The sequence below is a fragment of the Triticum urartu genome, chromosome 7A (assembly GCF_056163025.1).
Source record: "Triticum urartu cultivar PI428250 chromosome 7A, HENAU_Tu73, whole genome shotgun sequence".
Taxonomy (NCBI): domain Eukaryota; kingdom Viridiplantae; phylum Streptophyta; class Magnoliopsida; order Poales; family Poaceae; genus Triticum; species Triticum urartu.
In genome coordinates this window covers 501,888,516-501,910,521 of record NC_141879.1, presented here as the reverse complement: position 1 = coordinate 501,910,521, position 22,006 = coordinate 501,888,516, and the positions used below count along the sequence as shown (strand labels likewise).

At 44.3% G+C, this 22,006-nt stretch overlaps 1 protein-coding gene across 1 annotated transcript; it reads right to left on the bottom strand.

Annotated features, from left to right (window-relative positions):
* Positions 1-20: 20 nt before the first annotated feature.
* On the bottom strand, positions 21-3,819 carry LOC147960146 (uncharacterized). The gene is made up of 5 exons (XM_087533179.1): positions 3,798-3,819; positions 2,928-3,122; positions 2,060-2,796; positions 592-1,488; positions 21-462 (listed from the first exon to the last, which is right to left on the bottom strand). Exons 1-5 carry the CDS (start codon positions 3,817-3,819, stop codon positions 322-324), a joined length of 1,992 nt encoding a protein of 663 aa, XP_087389305.1. The 3' UTR covers positions 21-321.
* Between the last annotated feature and the right edge of the window lie 18,187 nt (positions 3,820-22,006).

Genomic DNA, 22,006 nt, shown 5'->3' with positions numbered 1-22,006 from the left:
GCTTGCAACGAGCATCCTGCATTTCCTTGAACAGCCCAACGCTAGTCCGGAGGTGGGAAGTGCTCTGACGAAGCTCTTCAAGACATTTAGCTTCAATACATAAGATCTCCTTCAAAGACTCAGCATCAAACCCGTGCCCGAGAGGAAGAATCCCATCAACGCAACTAAGACGCTCAACAGTCGAAGGAACACGAGCCAACTCCCCACAAACAGTTTCAAGAAGACTGTCAATCCTAACCAGAGAAACATTGGCAGCTTCAAACAAATCCTGGGAAGAAACGCCACCTGCAGCACTCACACGGGTAGAAGAACCTCCTGGATCTACAGGGGGGCACCGGTATTAACATCCCGGGAGAATTCAAATCTTGGGGAACTTCCACTCCCTAGGCCGGCAGAACGAGGCATAGTTAGAACATGACGTTCGATAACCCTAAAGAACACAACCTTAGCCTGTGTCTTCCACTGCATACAAAAACAAAAGTCAACACGTCAGAAAACAAATGAAGGAACATGGGAACAAAAAATATACAAGACAATACCAGAAGTTCAAGGTAAACTACCCAGGAAAGAATAATGCATAGAAACACTCACAAGCAGTCTCCCAAACACCCAGTTGACTGGGTCATCATCGCCTTTCGTGACCAAGTCAGCCGCAGCAAGCTCAAGAAGCTTGGCCCGATCCATGAAATTGATGCGAGGGGTCCTCAAGTCAATATTAGGTGTCTTGCCAATGATAAGGCAGTCCAGATACATAAGAAGCGGCGCGATGGCACAGCCTGTGACAGCTTTTCCTCTGCTAGTACCTTGCTGATACCTAACAACAGCACTCCGAATATCGTCAACAACCAACTGGCAGTAGTCCATGTCTGCCATATCCTCAAACACAAGGTTCTCGGGCATTGCTGCCTCCCTGGACACTCGTGTAGACGTTCCAGGGATAACCACCTTCATGAAAACAATAAGGTAAAACACCTGCAGAGCAAGATCATCCTTCGTCTCATCCTTCACAAGTTCAGAGAGGATATTCCGCAAATCCTTTGTCTTGATGTCATCACTCCTAGCATACCCAAGCTTGCCCTTCAACCTCATAACAGCATCATCGAAACCATCATTCGAGGGCCTAGGGGGGGTACGATTACCTTGAGGGAACCCAAAGAGATGGTGAATAGCATCACTTGTAATACGTATAACCTTGTTCGCCTCACCCATGTCCAAAATCATGGTTGAAGGGTCAATCCTCGTGTAGATGTTGCCCATCAAAGGACGAGAAATGTTGGAATCAACCTTCAAGTCAAACACACAACCAAAACCAGCCTTGATAACCCTCGTCTTGTGCCTATGTTGTAGCATTTTCGCACACGTCTTGACCTCTCCTAGTGAGCAGCGAACCGTCTTGTTAAAACATTTCGCCTCACCTCCTCCTTGGCCACCTTCTTCGGGCGCTTTGCCTCCTCTCTTCCTCCTCTCAGGCCGCAGCACAAGCTGATACTAAAAAAATACATTGACAAGGAAAAAAGGCAGAACAATGAGACACACAAGCTTCACCAAAATTCCACTAATGCCTACATACGCACCACATCTCAGAAGTCCAACTATGTCTACATAGGCAGTACAACCATGTATGACCAGAAGCTAACATGCTTTCAAAAATGTTGGAAATTTACAAAAGCAGAAGTTCAACCATGTATACCAAGGCAGTAATCAAACATGTATCTCAGAAATCCAACTATGTCTACATAGGCAGTACAACCATGTATGAACACTAGTTAACATGCTTTCAAAAATGTTGGAAATTTAAAAAGAAGAAGTTCAACCATATACACTAGGGCAGTAATCAAACATGAATACCAACAAGTTAAGCTTATTTCTTCATGTATATACCCAGAAGTCCAACTATGTACACAAAGGCAGAAATACCATAAAAGCAAAGCACGTCGGCTAATTTATTCATCTATATGGAGCAGAAGGTCACCTATGTACGCCAAGGCAGTGCTAAAAACAATAAAACTACAGAAATAGCGACAAATGCTTAAAAATAGTAAACATGAGACATTCATACCTGATTAGCAGCAGCATCATCATCGTCGTCGTCCTCATCATCAGCATTGAAATCAGCATCATCATCGTCCTCTGGATTAACACGAGAACGCTTCTTCACACCCTTGTTGACCTTTGCAGGTGGAACCTTGCGCTTCACGCCGCATTTCTTCCCGTTACCAGATGCACCAGCACCAAGCGGAGAAGGTGTAGGCACGGCAGTGGCAAGCACACGAGGACTATGGCGTGGCGTACCACCAACGCCTAGCCCTTCATCTTCAACAACTTCTGCATGCCTTGAAACACGTGGGCTCCTCCGAGGAGTAACTTCACCAACTACTAGCTTCCTCGCAGCAGTCTTCTTAATTTTCTTCTTAATAGGGACAACCGTGCCATCACTACCACACGGCACATCTTCCTCAACAATGAGCTCAGCCGCATGAACAGATCCAGGAACATCAGAACCTTTCTCAAGGCAGGCCGCCCTCTTCTTGTCAAAATCTTCTCGCTTCTTCCTCTTACGTTGGTCCTCCAGGAGAAGCTGAAAAGGCACATCCTCGGGTTGCGTGACAGGTTCAGTGCCATCAACAGACTGCAACTGCGTCTCTGACATCTGAAGAGAGCACAAAAGATTCGGAACGGAATCACAACCTTTGACTGAGGGAGCCCCCTCCTCAGCTGCAGCAGGGTTTTCTGATAAACCCAACTCAGATAAAACATCGTTGATGGTGTTCACAGCTTCCTCCTCTGTGGACACATCTGCAAAGAACACAAAAAATCAAAGCAAAAAATAAAAAAAGTCAGGAACAAAAACAAAAACAAACGACATGAACAAGCTAAAAAAACATGGCTGAAAACTTTAAAATGAAAAGAAAAGGGGTTTCACATACTAGGTGAAGCAAGAGCTGCAGAAGCAAGATCCTCGAGGCTTGAAACATTCTCAAGGCTCGAAGCAACCTCGGCAATCAAAGTCAAAGGGATAATGGGTGATTTAGCCGCATCAGATATTGGAGCATCAGTATTAACCTCTGAAGCTCCATCTTGATCGCAGGCATTTTTTTCAGAACTATTCAACTCATCACCAACTACAAAAAATGCAAGTAAAAAGGCATCTGAGTTCTAATGCACAATCCTACACCAAAGGGACTTTTACTTTGACAACAATGTCCAATAACAAGAAGTTCAACAATACCTAACAAAGCAGTAAACACAACAAACAAACTAAAATCTACACACTAACTATAAAAATAATCTACACCAAAGGGGCTACTACATATAACATGAATGTCCAGAAGTTCAACGATATATAACAAAGTAGTAAACACAAAATGTGCATAACAGAAGATCAACCAAATTTCATTATGAACAAACAATAATTAAAACCAGAAGTTCAACTATGTGACCCAAGCAAATAGCACATAAAAAAATATGTAGCATGACCACAAATAGTATTTCACAGCCAAACTAAATATCAATACAATGAACATGATAACAAATAAAAAACAAGGATATACACTATAAATATGAATCATTTGGGAAGTCCAACAACACTTGGTGACATAGTTTCACCTGCAAATCATCAACTAAAAAGTAAGCAACACTCTACTAACTCAAGCTAAGGGTAAAAAGCATACACATAACCTTTCTTAGAAGTTCACACTAATAAGAATGGCAGTCCAACAAGAAAACTAAGTGAAGATATGGGCAGACATATATAAGAATACTACTTTAAAATACAAGATCCAACTACATTAAGATACCTGGAGAAGGTTTGGAAGGCATGACAACACAACCCCCTTGATGAATGAAACTCCAAACCCTAGAACAACCTACTAAAAATAGGGGATAGAATGCATATAGTTAGCAGGTAGAAAATCATACAACAAATACAAAAAACAACTAAATGAAACCCTAGGATGAAACAACTAGATAATATCAACAAGTATGAAAACATGAATAGTAGCACATATAGGAAAGCACAAACAAAAAAAGAATCCAGAAACTAACTAGCATGTGACAGACACAATCTAGAATTCGAAATCAACAATACTAAGACAATTAGATACATCAGATTCAGCATGAACCATCACATCACACTCTCTCTCACATGCATCTGAATGCTGAAATCACCAAAGGGGAAATGAAATCCAATCAACTCTGAACGGAGAAATAGCACACACAAGCATCTCATAGACAAATCTGACCACGGGGGAATGGAATCCACCCACCACACGCACAAGAACCCTACCTAATCTCCCATCAAACCATCAGAAGAAGGGGGTAGGACACGGACGCGAGAGCAGGAGGCGAACTCGACAGATCTGGCGAAACTAAAAGCAAGCATTATGGGGGCAGCATTTGTACCTCTCGAAACAACCCCCGCACACACGAATCCGCGACGGTTCTTCCACTCCCCATGACGCCACGCGCACCTTGCAACCGCGCAGGAAGTTGCCACCCTCGCTTTAGAGCAGAATGGAGCGGGATGGGCGAGGGGGAGCAGGCCGTGGGGAGAAATAGAAGCGGGGGCCTGCGCCGGTTACTCCAGCACGAGGGCAGGGGACAGGGGCGGAGAAATTGAGGGGAGTTGGAGGCGAGGAAGGCAGCGGAGCGACGAAGAGGGGGAATAGAGCGAGCGACAGGGGGAGAGGGGTTTTCTGACAGGTGGTGACGAGGGAGATGCTCACTTAATGCCTATATGTCGTCGGAATTGCAGCGCCACTGAATTTACAGTTTTACCCCCCCCCCCCAACAGCTAAAAAGTAAATACATCTATAGATAAATGAATGCACCATTTGAATGCATCTATTATAATGAGATAACTGCACACAACAGCACTGCTGATATCCTTAAAACCAAAAATAGATGGCAAATGCACTACCAAAGGAAGAAAAATACATACATAAATATGCACCTAAAAAACAACAGAAAGAAGTTCAAAAAACAAAGAACAGAAGTTCAAGTACTCTAATAAAAGAAGTAACGGCATAAGAATAAATAAACCCTAAGAAACAAAAAGAAGAAGTTCAAGTACAAAAACAGATGAAGTTCATATCTAACCCTAAACCCTAAACCCTAAAAACCCTAAGATAGATAGTGGGGTCACGGATGTGACGGACTCGCCTCCGCATGCGACGACGCGGCACACCGCGTCGTCGCCTGCTCCGGCTCGTTCCTGTCTCGGCCCATACTTGGGCTAATCCCATGATTTCTCACAAGACAAAAGTCTAAAAAGAACATCTGGAGAATTAAAAATTACAAAGAAAACCAAACAAACAAAATATAGAGCATCATGCACCTTCGCCTTCCAATGTGGAGTGCAAATCTCCAAAACCAGAAGTTCAACCATTAATAAAAAAGAAGTCCAGATCCTACTGAAGATAGTGCTTGTGATCCAGCTCCACACTTACACACTAGTTACAACAAAATTGCAGAAGAAATCTACTAAGGGTTTTTGATTTCTGGAATGTAATCTGTCCTGGAATATCAATGTCAAAAAGATGAACCTCCATTCAAGAAATTTTTTGCTGTGACATAAAAAACCAAGAAAGAAGCACATGAGGAATAATAATGTTTAGTGTCGAAGAAACAAAATGCACAGGGCGTAAGTTAACTAATAAAATGTTCTAAATAAAGGTAAGTTCAAGTTGTAAAAACACAAAAGTTCGGCGTTTGGAAAAAACATCAAATGAACATGTAGAAAAGACAAATAACACAGAAGCAAAAATCTTGTAAGTTCACGTTAAACACAAACTGAAGTTCTACCACTGTTTGAAGTATTCAAACATGTTACAAAAAAATAAGTAAGGTATGCATGCATATTTGGGAATAATCCCATAGTTGCCACGGAACAAACTAAAACCCAAATTAGAAAATTGAAAATTACAAAAAAAAAACAAAAAAAAATAGAGCGCGATGTTGCACCACCTTGCAATGTGGAAATCAGGAAGTTCAATCACTGCTAGCATAGAAGTCCAATTACTACCACAGAATGTGGATGATCCAAAAAACTAGCCCCGAAGACAGAATAAATATAAAAAGGATGATTTGTGTATCTATGGACCACCTCCACATTTACGTATATGAGTACTCTGAAAAACAAAACAAACGTACACAAAATTTTTATAACAACACCAACCGAACAGATCGTATTGCAGCATCAACCAAAACACATGCATTAAAACGAGGGAAGTTCAAGCATAAAAGGTGCAGAAGTCCAACTTTGTAACACAGACAGTAGAATCACTGAAAAAAACGCATTATCAAATTTGCTTTTCAGATTTAATCACTTGGGTGACTACACCTTCTCAGGCCACGACCTCGAACGATATCCTATTGCGCCCTGACATCAAAACGATAAATCAACCAAGCTGTCTCATTGAAGAACCGAAAACTAGAACCGGCGGACACGAGATCCAATCGCCCAATTTCAGCGGTGTATTCGCCTTCCCGATGGAATTAACAATGCATGAACGGTCCAATATCACTACTGCAATCAAATCCGCCCTCTATACTCAAATAAAAATAACAAATCTACAGAAGCGGCGGAACCACTCCCGCGGACGAAGAACACGGAGCCTCAAATCAAATCCGTTGAAATTAACGACAAATTGCCCACGAAACTCGTACTTAAACCAAATTACCGTCATGTTAGAGGTTCCAGAACATCCACTGAATGCATTAAACTTATAAACAGACACGAGTTCATCCGCCCCGAGAGTGAATCCGCCAAAATGCAAAATTACGAATCAAAACGAGCATTTAGATGCAGGTATGAGTATCTGGATTACAGTCACATCCCACACAACACTACCGACCGGAATAATTCGCGGGGGAAGCCACGGTTGCGAATATAGCCCGAAGGTCGGGTTCATACAGAGGGAAGTTCAGGCGCGTTACTCAGGCAGTTCAGGTTGTGATCAGAATATTATTCTGATCCCGTGATCAGAATAGTGTTTATGTATATATATATATATGTGTTCATTAACGACGCCTTGCAACCGTACACTCTGGTACGGCCAATGCACCAGGGGCTTACGTACCCGCAATATGGTGCGAAAAGTCCGAACACTTTCACAAGTGCGGCACCCCGAACTTATAGCATTATATGCATCAGCTCCGAATCATGTCTTTGGTCAAATGTTGGGTTTGCCCGGCTCCTATGTTTTGGTACCTTATGTTCCGCTCTATCGCCTAAGGTAGCGCTAGGAGAACTGCTGCGATTGTGCCCCGGTTCTGCCGGGCTGAGTACCTCAGTAGAGAAAGCTAAAACTGACTATCAGGATAAGGCGCGAGACTGGTTGCTGTTCGGCGAGGTTTTTCGAGTCCTTAAAGACTTATGCCGCTTAGGGCGAGGGGCCGGCTCTGTCCGGCTTACAGGCGTGTATCGCGCCCCGAATTCGGCCTTCCGAACACCAGGGGCTTCGCCGAAATTTAAAATTATAGAATTCTATGGCTAACTGAGAGTGATAAAGCAATATTAGTCCGGTTGCCTTGTTCGTTGTGCTGAGCACCTCCCTCGAAGGACCCAAATATGGGAACAAGAGTGCTCAGGTTTATCCCGAACACCCCAGCACTAGCGGCATGGGGGCAAAAGCCAAGGACTAGCCATCTCTCAGATTGGATAAACAGCCAAATAGAAGGAAATATTTTAAATTTAAACAAGAATTGCATGGCGCATATGAAACAAGTTTTCACACATACAGGACAAAACGAGCAAGTCTCATTCAAATATTACATTTTGTGAACACTCATCCGCGATAAGACGGGCACCCGACAGAACACCCTCATAGTACATCTCGGGGTGGCGGTGCTCCTTGCCCTCTGGTGGCCCCTCCTTGATCAGCTTCACGGCATCTAGCTTGACCCACTGCATTTTTACACGGGCGAAAGCCCGGCGTGCACCTTCTATGCATACGGATCGCTTGGCGACCTCCAACCGAGGGCAGGCATCCACAAGCCGCCTCACCAGGCTGAAGAAGCTGTTCGGAAGGGAGTCGCCAGGCCGCAACCGGACTATGAAGCCCTTCATGGCCTGATCGGCTGCCTTATGTAGCTCGGCCATCTGCTTCAGCTGGTCGCTCATTGGCATCGGATGTTCGGTCTCAGCATACTGAGACCAGAACAGCTTCTCCGTCGAGCTTCTGTCCTCGGCCTAGTAGAATAGTGCGGCATCGGACACACTGCGGGGCAAATCTGCGAATGCTCCTGAAGAGCTCCGGATTCGGGTAAGTAATCGGTAATTCACCTTTACATGCTTGCTTTGCATATAGAAATCCTTTACCCGCCGCTATCTTCTTCATCGCGTCGATCTCCTGAAGGGCCTTCTGGGCCTCGGCATTGGCACTCTTCGCGCTCTCATGGGGCGCGACAAGCTCAGACTCTCGCGTCTTCAAGTCAAGCTCCAATGCCTCGTGCTTCGTCACGAGAGCCTGGAGCTCTTGCTGCACCTCGCCCACCCGAGCCTCGTGCCTCTCTCGCTCGGTGCGCTCCTTGGCCACTGTATCTTTGGCCTTGGTCAGCGCTTGCTTCAGGGTCGCCACCTCGGTCATGGCCCCTGGCAAAACATACAATGATCCTGTCATTTTGCAATCGCGTCCTTTTTTATATACATATATCTATAGACGGGGTATTACTTACCTTCGTTCTCCTCGAGCTGCCTCTTGACAAGGTCGAGCTCTTTCTTGGACCCATCGAGGTCCTGCTTCAGTACAGCGACCTCCGCAGTTAGTGCGGTGGACGCCAGTAGAGAAGCCTGCATATGCATATTGACATACTTATATTAGACTCCTGCGATATTATTTGATCCTATGTTCGGCTTTTCTTTGCGAACACCGAACAAAGCATCAGGGGCTACTGTCTATGCGGTAATACTTCTACTACATTTTAAAACACTTATCTCGAAGGCTGTTAGAAGGCTAGTATAGGCTTCAGTCAATCCGCTCTTGGCGGACTGAACCTTCTAGACCACCGCACTCATGATAGTGCGGTGCTCCTCCTCGATGGAAGCGCTGCAAAGCGCTTCCAACATAGTGTCCGGCGCCTCTGGATGGACAGAGGTCACCGGCACAGGCGTCTCACCCCCCTTAGAAGGGGACCGCCTGCCCGAGCTCGGAACCGTTGGAGGGTCCGGCGCGGTGTTCGGCTGAGGGCCGAACTCGGAGCTCTTGGGGACCCCGTCCCCTCGGCTCCTGGAGTGTAGAAGGTCGCCTTGAGGCGCCTCCGGGACTATCCCCCCTCGATCCGGTGCCTCTTGAGACAGCACCTCGGTGTCGTCGGCTGGATGAGGGGAGGTGGCGGTCAGGACTGGATCGCTATCCATGTCCGACAAACCCAGGGAGCCGTCCGAGGATACCTCGATATTGGCTCGGGACGACCTGCACAATTGAGTTCGGTGTTAGGCAAAGCAATGCGACAAAGGAATCCCATGGGTTACTTTGGTATCCGAATACTTACGATCTCCCCTGGGGCTTGGCCTTGGGCAACCACTCGTCTTCACTTTCGTCGGCGGCGGTGGAGCTGTCCGGAAGGAGTGTCCTTCCCTTCTTGGACCCTCCGGCCTCCCCAGTTGGGGCGGCCTTCCTTTTCTTGTCTTCCCCAGTCGGTGGGGGAGCCTCTTCTTCCTCTTCCTCGTCTTCGGGGGAAGAGTGCGCCGCAGAGTCATCGGACGGTGAGTCCGACGACGCCTGGCGTCGGGAACTCTTTCGAGCTCCCTTGGCCTTCTTGGTCTTCTCCGGCACCTTATAAGGGGCTGGAGTCAACATCTTCGCCAGAAGGGCGTCCGCAGGGCCTTCGGGCAAGGGTGCCGGATAGTCGATTTGTCCGGCCATCTTCTGCCAGTCCTGTTAACGGCACGGGAATTTAGATCCCGCATAGAGTCAATCTATATAGAAAACAAGTATCCTATAAAAGGTAAAACAGCTTACCGCACTGGCTTGGCGCTTCACGCTGAATCCGCGATCCTCAGTAATGGGGGGAGGGACCGCGGCACCCTTGAACAGCACCCTCCAGGCATCTTCATGAGTCGTGTCGAAGAGCCTGTTCAGAGTTCGGTGCTGCGCCGGGTTGAACTCCCACAAGGTGAAATCCCGTTGTTGGCACGGGAGTATCCGGTGGACGAGCATAACCTGGAGTATGTTGACGAGCTTGAGCTTCTTGTCCACCATGTTTTGAATACATGTCTGGAGTCCGGTCAGCTCTTTTGAATTACCCTAGGACAGGCCCTTCTCTTTCCAGGAGGTGAGCCGCATGGGGATGCCAGATTGGAACTCGGGGGCCGCTACCCATGCGGGGTCGCGCGGCTCGGTGATATAGAACCACCCCGATTGCCACCCCTTTATGGTATCCACGAAGGTGCCCTCGGGCCATGTGATGTTGGGCATCTTGCCCACCATGGCACCTCCGCACTCCGCCTGGCGGCCGCTCACTACCTTCGGCTTGACATTGAAGGTCTTCAGCCATAAGCCGAAGTGGGGCTTGATGCGGAGGAAAGCCTCGCACACGACGATAAACGCTGAGATGTTGAGGATGAAGTTCGGTGCCAGATCGTGGAAATCCAGGCCGAAATAAAACATGAGCCCTCGGGCGAAGGGATGGAGAGGGAATCCTAGTCCGCGGAGGAAATGGGTGAGGAATACCACCCTCTCATGGGGCTCGGGGGTGGGGATGAGCTGTCCCTCATCTGGGAGCCGGTGCGCAATGTCGTCGGGCAGGTATCCGGCTCTCCTCAGTTTCTTGACGTCTCCCTCCGTGATGGAGGAGACCATCCACTTGCCTCCCGCTCCGGACATGGTTGGAGAAGGTTGAGATGGAAGTGAGAGCTTGGGCACTAGAGCTCGAGTGTGCGGGAGCGGATGAGCAGAGGAGGAAGAAGGCGTGGATAGAAAGGTGAATCCTTATCCCTTTATATGGGCGGACAAAATTAAGCGTCCCCACTTGCCTGATAAAACTCGCTTATCCCCCAAGCGCCGCAATTGATGGCGCGGTTGGGTTACCCACGCCCGTATTGATGAGAATCCCGTAATAAGGGGACACGATCTCTGCTTTGACAAGACGTGTCGAAAAACTGCCTGGCGTTATGTGCGGGGCTGGTTAAAAGAAACGGTTCGAATAATCACCGGGCCATGACGTAACGTCATGCTGCCAAAACAAGCTAGCAAATTAGATTTGCGAAAACATTATTCTCTCTACGGTGGAATGTGGAACTTATTTTGCAGAGTCGGACACTATCCTCGTATTCAAATTCTTCTGTGATGTATTCGGAGAAGGAACCCGCCTTGCAATGCCAAAGACAACTACGTGCCGGATTCATCGTCATTGAAGCCTGGTTCAGGGGCTACTGAGGGAGTCCTGGATTAGGGGGTCTCCGGACAGCCGGACTATCTCCATTGGCCGGACTGTTAGACTATGAAGATACGAGATTGAAGACTTCGTCTTGTGTCCGGATGGGACTCTACTTGGCGTGGAAGGCAAGCTAGGCAATACGTATATGGATATCTCCTCCTTTGTAACCGACCTTGTGTAACCCTAACCCTTTCCGGTGTCTATATAAACCGAAGGGTTTTATTCCGTAGGACAACAATCATAACATACAATCATACCATAGGCTAGCTTCTAGGGTTTAGCCTCTCTGATCTCGTGGTAGATCTACTCTTGTAACACCCATATCATCAATACTAATCAGGCAGGACATAGGGTTTTACCTCCATCAAGAGGGCCCGAACCTGGGTAAAACTTTGTGTCCCTTACCTCCTGTTACCATCCGGCCTAGACGCACAGTTTGGGACCCCCTACCCGAGGTCCGCCGGTTTTGACATCGACAGGGAACTTCAAGAAGAACAACAAGCAAGTTGCTGCTCAAGTGAAGAAGCCCAAGTTTGGACCTAAGCCTGAGACTGAGTGCTTCTACTGCAAAGAGACTGGTCACTGGAAGCGGAACTGCCCCAAGTATTTGGCGGAGAAGAAGGATGGCAAAGTGAAAGGTATATTTGATATACATGTTATTGATGTTTACCTTACTAATGCTTGCAGTAGCGCCTGGGTATTTGATACTGGTTCAGTTGCTAATATTTGCAACTCGAAACAGGGGCTACGGATTAAGCAAAGATTGGCTAAGGACGAGGTGACGATGCACGTGGGAAATGGTTCCAAAGTCGATGTGATCGCCGTCGGCATGCTACCTCTACATCTTCCTTCGGGATTAGTATTGGACCTAAATAATTGTTATTTGGTGCCAGCATTGAGCATGAACATTATATCTAGATCTTGTTTGATGCGAGATGGTTATTCATTTAAATCAGAGAATAATGGTTGTTCTATTTATATGAGTAATATCTTTTATGGTCATGCACCCTTGATGAGTGGTCTGTTTTTACTAAATCTTGATAGTAGTGACACACATATTCATAGTATTGAAACCAAAAGATATAAGTTTAATAATGATAGTGCAACTTATTTTAGGCACTGTCGTTTAGGTCATATTGGTGTAAAGCGCATGAAGTAACTCCAAGCTGATGGGCTTTTGGAATCACTTGATTATGAATCACTTGATGGTTGCGAACCATGCCTCGTGGGCAAGATGACTAAGACTCCATTCTCCGGAACAATGGAGCGAGCAACAAACTTGTTGGAAATAATACATACTGATGTATGCGGTCCGATGAGTGTTGATGCTCGCGGCGGGTATCGTTACCTTCATAGATGATTTGAGCAGATATGGGTATATCTACTTAATGAAACATAAGTCTGAAACATTTGAAAAGTTCAAAGAATTTCAGAGTGAAGTGGAAAATCATCGTAACAAGAAAATTAAGTTTCTACGATCTGATCGTGGAGGTGAATATTTGAGTTATGAGTTTGGTCTTCATTTGAAACAATGCGGAATAGTTTCGCAACTCACGCCACCTGGAACACCACGGCGTAATGGTGTGTCCGAACGTCGTAACCGCACTTTATTAGATATGGTGCGATCTATGATGTCTCTCACTGATTTACCACTATCGTTTTGGGGTTATGCTTTATAGACACCTGCATTCATTTTAAATAGGGTACCATCAAAATCCATTGAGACAACACCTTATGAACTGTGGTTTGGCAAGAAACCCAAGTTGTCGTTTCTTAAAGTTTGGGGCTGCGATGCTTATGTGAAAAAGCTTCAACCTGATAAGCTCAAACCCAAATCGGAGAAATGTGTCTTCATAGGATACCCAAAGGAGACTGTTGGGTACACCTTCTATCACGGATCCGAAGGCAAGATATTCGTTGCTAAGAATGGATCCTTTCTAGAGAATGAGTTTCTTTCGAAAGAAGTGAGCGGGAGGAAAGTAGAACTTAATAATGAGGTAATTGTACCTGCTACCTTATTTGGAAGTAGTTCATCACTGAAATCAGTTCCAGTGATTCCTACACCAGTAAGTGAGGAAGCCAATGATGATGATCATGAAACTTCTGATCAAGTTACTACCGAACCTCATAGGTCAACCAGAGTAACATCCTCACCAGAGTGGTACAATGATCCTGTTCTGGAGGTCATGTTACTTGACCATGATGAACCTGCGAACTATGTGGAAGCGATGATGAGGCCAGATTCCGCAAAATGGCTTGAGGCCCTGAAATCTGAGATGGGATCCATGAATGAGAACAAAGTGCGGACTTTGGTTGACTTGCCCGATGATCAGCAGGCCATAGAGAATAAATGGATCTTCAAGAAGAAGGCTGACGTTGACGATAATGTTACTGTCTACAAAGCTCGACTTGTTGTAAAAGGTTTTTGATAAGTTCAAGGAGTTGACTACGATGAGACTTTCTCACCCGTAGTGATGCTTAAGTCCGTCCGAATCATGTTAGCAATTGCCGCATTTTATGATTATGAAATTTGGCAAATGGATGTCAAAACTCCATTCCTTAATGGATATCTTAAAGAAGAGTTGTATATGATGCAACTAGAAGGTTTTGTCGATCCAAAAGGTGCTAACAAAGTGTGCAAACTCCAGCGATCCATTTATGGACTGGTGCAAGCCTCTCGGAGTTGGAATATACACTTTGATAGTGTGATCAAAGCATATGGTTTTATACAGACTTTTGGAGAAGCCTGTATTTACAAGAAAGTGAGTGGGAGCTCTGTAGCATTTCTGATATTATATGTGGATGACATATTGCTGATCGGAAATGATACTGAATTTCTGTATAGCATAAAAGGACACTTGAATAAGAATTTTTCAATGAAAGACCTCGGTGAAGCTGCTTATATATTGGGCAATGAGATCTATAGAGATAGATCAAGACGCTTAATTGGACTTTCACAAATCACATACCTTGATAAAGTTTTGAAGAAGTTCAAAATGGATCAAGCAAAGAAAGGATTCTTGCCTATGTTACAAGGTGTGAAGTTGAGTCAGACTCAATGCCCGACCACTGCAGAAGATAGAGAGAAAATGGAAGTCATTCCCTATGCTTCAGCCATAGGTTCTATCATGTATGCAATGTTGTGTACCAGACCTGATGTGTGCCTTGCTATTAGTTTGGCAGGGAGGTACCAAAGTAATCCAGGAGTGGATCACCGGACAACGGTCAAGAACATCCTGAAATACCTGAAAAGAACTAAGGATATGTTTCTCCTTTATGGAGGTGACAAAGAGCTTGTCGTAAACGATTACGTCGATGCAAGCTTTGACACTGATCTGGATGACTCTAAGTCACAAACCGGATACGTATTTTTATTAAATGGTGGAGCTGTCAGTTGGTGCAGTTCCAAGCAGAGCGTCGTGGTGGGATCTAGATGTGAAGCAGAGTACATAGCTGCTTCGGAAGCAGCAAATGAAGGAGTCTGGATGAAGGAGTTCATATATGATCTAGGTGTCATACCTTGTGCATCGGGTCCAATGAAAATCTTTTGTGACAATATTGGTGCAATTGCCTTGGCAAAGGAATCCAGATTTCACAAGAGAACCAAGCGCATAAAGAGGCGCTTCAATTCCGTCCGCGATCAAGTCAAGGAGGGAGACATAGAGATTTGCAAGATACATACGGATCTGAATGTTGCAGAACCATTGACTAAGCCTCTCTCACGAGCAAAACATGATCAGCACCAAGACTCCATGGGTGTTAGAATCATCACAATGTAATCTAGATTATTGACTTTAGTGCAAGTGGGAGACTGAAGGAAATATGCCCTAGAGGCAATAATAAAGTTGTTATTTATATTTCCTTATATCATGATAAATGTTTATTATTCATGCTAGAATTGTACTAACCGGAAACTTAGTACATGTGTGAATACATAGACAAACAGAGTGTCACTAGTTTGCCTCTACTTGACTAGCTCGTTAATCAAAGATGGTTAAGTTTCCTAGCCATGGACCAAAAGTTATCATTTGATAAACGGGATCACATCATTAGAGAATGATGTCATTGACTTGACCCATCCGTTAGCTTAGCACGATGATCGTTTAGTTTACTGCTATTGCTTTCTCCATAACTTATACATGTTCCTATAACTATGAGATTATGCAACTCCCGAATACCGGAGGAACACTTAGTGTGCTATCAAACGTCACAATGTAACTGGGTGACTATAAAGATGCTCTACAGGTGTCTCCGATGGTGTTTGTTGAGTTGGCATAGACCGAGATTAGGATTTGTCACTCCGTGTATCGGAGAGGTATCTCTGGGCCCTCTCGGTAATGCACATCACTATAAGCCTTGCAAGCAATGTGACTAATGGGTTAGTTACGGGATGTTGCATTACGGAACGAGTAAAGAGACTTGTCGGTAACGAGATTGAACTAGGTATTGAGATACTGACGACCGAATCTCGGGCAAGTAACATACCGATGACAAAGGGAACAACATATGTTGTTATGTGGTTTGACCGATAAAGATCTTCGTAGAATATGTAGGAACCAATATGAGCATCTAGGTTCCGCTATTGGTTATTGACCAGAGATGAGTCTCGGTCATGTCTACATAGTTTTCGAACCCGTAGGGTCCGCACGCTTAACGTTCAGTGACGATCGATATTATGAGTTTATGTGTTTTGATGTACCGAAGGTTGTTCGGAGCCCCGGATGTGAACACGGGCATGACGAGGAGTCTCGAAATGGTCGAGATATAAAGATCAATATATTGGAAGCCTATGTTTGGACATTGAAATGGTTCCGGATGAGTTCGTGAAGGAAATATGCCCTAGAGGCAATAATAAAGTTGTTATTTATATTTCCTTATATCATGATAACTGTTTTTTATTCATGCTAGAATTGTGTTAACCGGAAACTTAGTACATGTGTGAATACATAAACAAACAAAGTGTCCCTAGTATGCCTCTACTTGACTAGCTCGTTAATCAAAGATGGTTAAGTTTCCTAGCCATGGACATGTGTTGTCATTTGATGAACGGGATCACATCATTAGAGAATGATGTGATGGAGTAGACCCATCCATTAGCATAGCACTATGATCGTTTAGTTTATTGCTATTGCTTTCTTCATGACTTATACATGTTCCTATGACTATGAGATTATGCAACTCCCGAATACCGGAGGAACACCTTGTGTGCTATCAAACGTCACAACATAACTGGTGTCTCCGATGGTGTTTGTTGAGTTGGCATAGATCGAGATTAGGATTTGTCACTCAGTGTATCGGAGAGGTATCTCTGGGCCCTCTCGGTAATGCAGATCACTATAAGCCTTGCAAGAAATGTGACTAATGAGTTAGTTGCGGGATGATGCATTACAGAACGAGTAAAGAGATTTGTCGGTAACGAGATTGAACTATGTATTGAGATACCGACGATTGAATCTTGGGAAAGTAACATACCGATAACAAAGAGAACAACGTATGTTGTTATGCGATTTGACCGATAAAGATCTTCGTAGAATATGTAGGAACCAATATGAGCATCCATGTTCCGCTATTGGTTATTGACCGGAGATGTGTCTCGGTCATGTCTACATAGTTCTCGAACCTGTAGGGTCCACACGCTTAACGTTCGATGATGATTTGTATTATGAGTTATGTGATTTTATGTACCTAAGGTTGTATTGACTCCCGAATGAGATCACAGACATGACGAGGAGTCTCGAAATGGTTGAGACGTAAAGATCTATATATTGGAAGGCTATATTCGGAGATCGGAAAGGTTCCGAGTGATTCGGGTATTTTTTGGAGTACGAGAGTTACGGGAATTCGTCAGGGGAAGTAGTGGGCCTTAATGGGCCACACGGGAAAGGAGAGAAGGGCCTCAAGGGGTGGCCGCGCGCCCCTCCATGGGCTGGTCCGAATTGGACTAGGAGGGGGCGGCGCCCCCCCTCTTTCCTTCTCCCTCTCCCTCTCCTTCCTTCTTCTCCTACTTGGACTAGGAAACGGGGAAACCTACTCCTACTAGGAGTAGGAATCCTCCCTTTGGGCGCACCCCTTGAGGCCGTCCCTCCTCCTCCTCCCCTCCTGTATATATGGGGGAGGGGGGCACCCCATAAACACACACGTTGATTATTTAGCCGTGTGCGGTGCCCCCCTCCACAGAATTCCACCTCGGTCATATCGTTGTAGTGCTTAGGAGAAGCCCTGTGTCGGTAACTTCATCGTCACCATCATCACGCCGTCGTGCTGACGAAACTCTCCCTCAACCTCAGCTGGATCTAGTGTTTGTGGGATGTCACTGAGCTGAACGTGTGTAGACCGCGGAGGTGCCATACTTTCGATGCTAGGATCGGTCGGATCGTGAAGACGTACGACTACATCAACCGTGTTGACATAACGCTTCCGCTTACGGTCTACGAGGGTACGTAGACAACACTCTATCCCCTCTCGTTGCTTTGCATCACCTAGATGGATCTTGCGTGTGTGTAGGATTTTTTTGAAATTACTGCATTCCCCAACTGTGGCATCCGAGCCAGGTCTATGCGTAGATGTTATATGCGCGAGTAGAACACAAAGGAGTTGTGGGCATGGGTATATACATATTCCTTGCTGTCACTAGTTGTTTCTTGATTCAGCGGTATTGCTGGATGAAGCGGCTCAGACCGACATTACATGACCTTGTTCATGAGACTGGTTCTACCGACGTGCTTTGCACACAGGTGGCTGGCGGGTGTCTGTTTCCCCAACTTTAGTTGAATCGGATTCAATGAACAGGGTTCTTTCTGAAGATCAAAAAGCAATCACTATACCGCGTTGTGGTTTTTGATGCGTAGGTAAGAACGATTCTTGCTAAGCCCGTAGCAGCCACGTAAAACTTGCAACAACAAAGTAGAGGACGCCTAACTTGTTTTTGTAGGGCATGTTATGATGTGATATGGTCAAGATGTGATGAGATATAAATTGTTGTATAAGATGATCATGTTTTGTTAAAGTTATTGGCAACTGGCAGGAGCCTTATGGTTGTCTCTTTATTGCATAATATGCAAGCGCCATATAATTGCTTTACTTTATCGCTATGCGATAACAATAGTTGCAAAGGAAATAGTTGGAGAGACGACCATGTGATGACACGTTGATAAAGATCAAGATGACGGAGATCATGGTGTCATGCCGGTGACGATGGAGATCATGACGGTACTTTGGAGATGGAGATCAAAGGCACAAGATGACGATGGCCATATCATGTCACATATTTTGATTGCATGTGATGTTTATCTTTTATGCATCTTATTTTTCTTAGTACGACGATAGCATTATAAGATGATCCCTTACTAAAATTTCAAGGTATAAGTGTTCTCCCTGAGTATGCATCGTTGCTATAGTTCATCGTGCCGAGACACCACGTGATGATCGGGTGTGATAAGCTCTACGTTCACATACAACGGGTGCAAGCCAGTTTTGCACATGCAGAATACTCGGGTTAAACTTGACAAGCCTAGCATATGCAGATATGGCCTCGGAACACTAAGACCAAAAGGTTGAGCGTGAATCATATAGCAGATATGATCAACATAGTGATGTTCACCATTGAAAACTACTTTATCTCATGTGATGATCGAACATGGTTTAGTTGATATGGATCACGTGATCACTTAGATGATTAGAGGGCTGTCTATCTAAGTGGGAGTTCTTAAGTAATATGATTAATTGAACTTTAATTTATCATGAACTTAGTCCTGATAGTATTTGCATATCTATGTTTTAGATCAATTGCTCGCGTATAGCTTCCCCGTTTTATTTATGATATGTTCCTAGAGAAAAATAAGTTGAAAGATGATAGTAGCAATGATGTGGACTAGGTCCGTGATATGAGGATTATCCTCATTGTTGCACAGAAGAATTATGTCCTTGATGCACCGCTAGGTGAAAGACCTATTGCAGGAGTAGATGCAGACGTTATGAACGTTTGGCAAAACTCGGTATGATGACTACTTGATAGTTTAGTGCACCATGCTTTACGGCTTAGAACCGAGACTTCAAAAATGTTTTGAACGCCACAGAACATATAAGATGTTCCAAGAGCTCAAATTTGTATTTCAGACTCATGCCCGAGTCGAGAGGTATGAGACCTCTGACAAATACTTTGCCTACAAGATGGAGGAGAATAGCTCAACCAGTGAGCATGTGCTCAGAATGTCTGAGTACTAGAATCGCTTGAATCAAGTGGGAGTTAATCTTCCAGATAAGATAGTGATTGATAGAGTTCTCTAGTCACTATCACCAAGTTACTGAAACTTCGTGATGAACTATAATATGCAAGGGATGACGAAAATGATTTCCCGAGCTCTTCGCGATGCTGAAATCGGCGAAGGTAGAAATCAAGAAAAGCATCAAGTTTTGATGGTTGACAAGACCACTAGTTTCAAGTAAAAGGGCAAGGGAAAGAAAGGGAACTTCAAGAAGAATGGCAAGCAAGTTGCCACTCCCATGAAGAAGCCCAAAGCTAGACCCAAGCCTGAAACTGAGTGCTTCTACAGCAAAGGAAATGGTCACTGGAAGCGGAACTACCCCAAATACTTGGCAGATAAGAAGGATGGCAAAGTGAACAAAGGTATATTTGATATACAGATTATAGATGTGTACTTTACTAGTGTTCATAGTAACCCCTAGGTATTTGATACCGATTCAGTTGCTAAGATTAGTAACTCGAAACAGGAGTTAAAAAATGAACAGAGACTAGTTGAGGGAAAAGTGACGATGTGTGTTGGAAGAGATTCCAAGGTTGATAAGATCACCATCGCATACTCCCTCTACCTTCGGGATTAGTTTTGAACCTAAATAAATGTTATCTGGTGTTTGGGTTAAGCATAATATGATTGGATCATGTTTATTGCAATACGATTATTCATTTAAGTCAAAGAATAATTGTTGTTCTGTTTACATGAATAAAACCTTCTATGGTCATACATTTAATATAAATGGTTTATTGAATCTCGATCATAGTGATACACATATTCATAATATTTAATCCAAAAGATGCAAAGTTAATAATGGTAGTGCAACTTATTTGTGGCACTGCCGTTTAGGTCATATTGGTGTAAAGCGCATGAAGAAACTCCATGCTGATGGGCTTTTGGAATCACTTGATACTTGTGAACCATGCCTCATGGGAAAGATGACTAAGACTCCGTTCTCCGGAACAATCGAGCGAGCCACTGACTTATTGGAAATAATACATACCGATGTATGCGGTCCGATGAGTGTTGAGGCTCGCGGCGGGTATCATTATTTTCTTACCTTCAAAGATGATTTGAGCAGATATGGGTATATATATCTACTTAATGAAACATAAGTCTGAGACATTTGAAAAGTTCAAAGAAATTCAGAGTGAAGTAGACAATCATCGTAACAAGAAAATAAAGTTTCTACGATCTGATCGTAGAGGCGAATATTTGAGTTACAAGTTTGGTCTTTATTTAAAACAATGTGGAATAGTTTCACAACTCACGCCACCTAAAACACCACAGCGTAATGGTGTGTCCGAACGTCGTAACCGTACTATATTAGATATGGTGTGATCTATGATTTATCTTACTGATTTACCGCTATCGTTTTGGGGTTATGCATTAGAGACAACTGCATTCACGTTAAATAGGGCACCATCTAATTCCGTTGAGACGACATCATATGAACTGTGGTTTAGCAAGAAACCTAAGCTGTCGTTTCTTAAAGTTTGGGGCTATGATGCTTATGTGAAAAGCTTCAACCTGATAAGCTCGAACCCAAATCATAGAAATGCGTCTTCATAGGATACCCAAAGGAAACTGTTGACTACACCTTCTGTCACAGATCCGAAGGCAAGATTTTCGTTGCTAAGAGTGGATCCTTTCTAGAGAAGGAGTTTCTCTCGAAAGAAGTGAGTGGGAGGAAAGTATAACTTGATGAGGTAATTGTACCTGCTCCCTTATTGGAAAGTAGTTCATCACAGAAATCAGTTCCAGTGATTCCTACACCAATTAGTGAGGAAGCTAATGATGATGATCATGGAAACTTCTGATCAAGTTACTACCGAACTTTGTAGGTCAACCAGAGTAAGATCCGCACCAGAGTGGTATGGTAATACCGTTCTGGAGGTCATGTTACTTGACCATGACGAACCTATGAACTATGAGGAAGCGATGATGAGCCCAAATTCCGCAAAATGGCTTGAGGCCATGAAATCTGAGATAGGATCCATGTATGAGAACAAAGTATAGAATTTGGTTGACTTGTCCGGTGATCGGAAAGCCATAAAGAATAAAATGGATCTTCAAGAGGAAGACAGACGCTGATAGTAGTGTTACCATCTACAAAGCTCGACTTGTCGAAAAGGGTTTTTGACAAGTTCAAGATGTTGACTACGATGAGATTTTCTTACTCGTATCGTGCATAAAGTCTGTTCGAATCATGTTAGCAATTGCCACATTTCATGAAATCTGGTAAATGGATATCAAAACTACATTCCTTAACAGATTTCTTAAAGAAGAGTTGTATATGATGCAACAAGATGGTTTTGTTAATCCTAAAGGTTCTAACAAAGTGTGCAAGCTCCAGCGATCCATCTATGGACTGG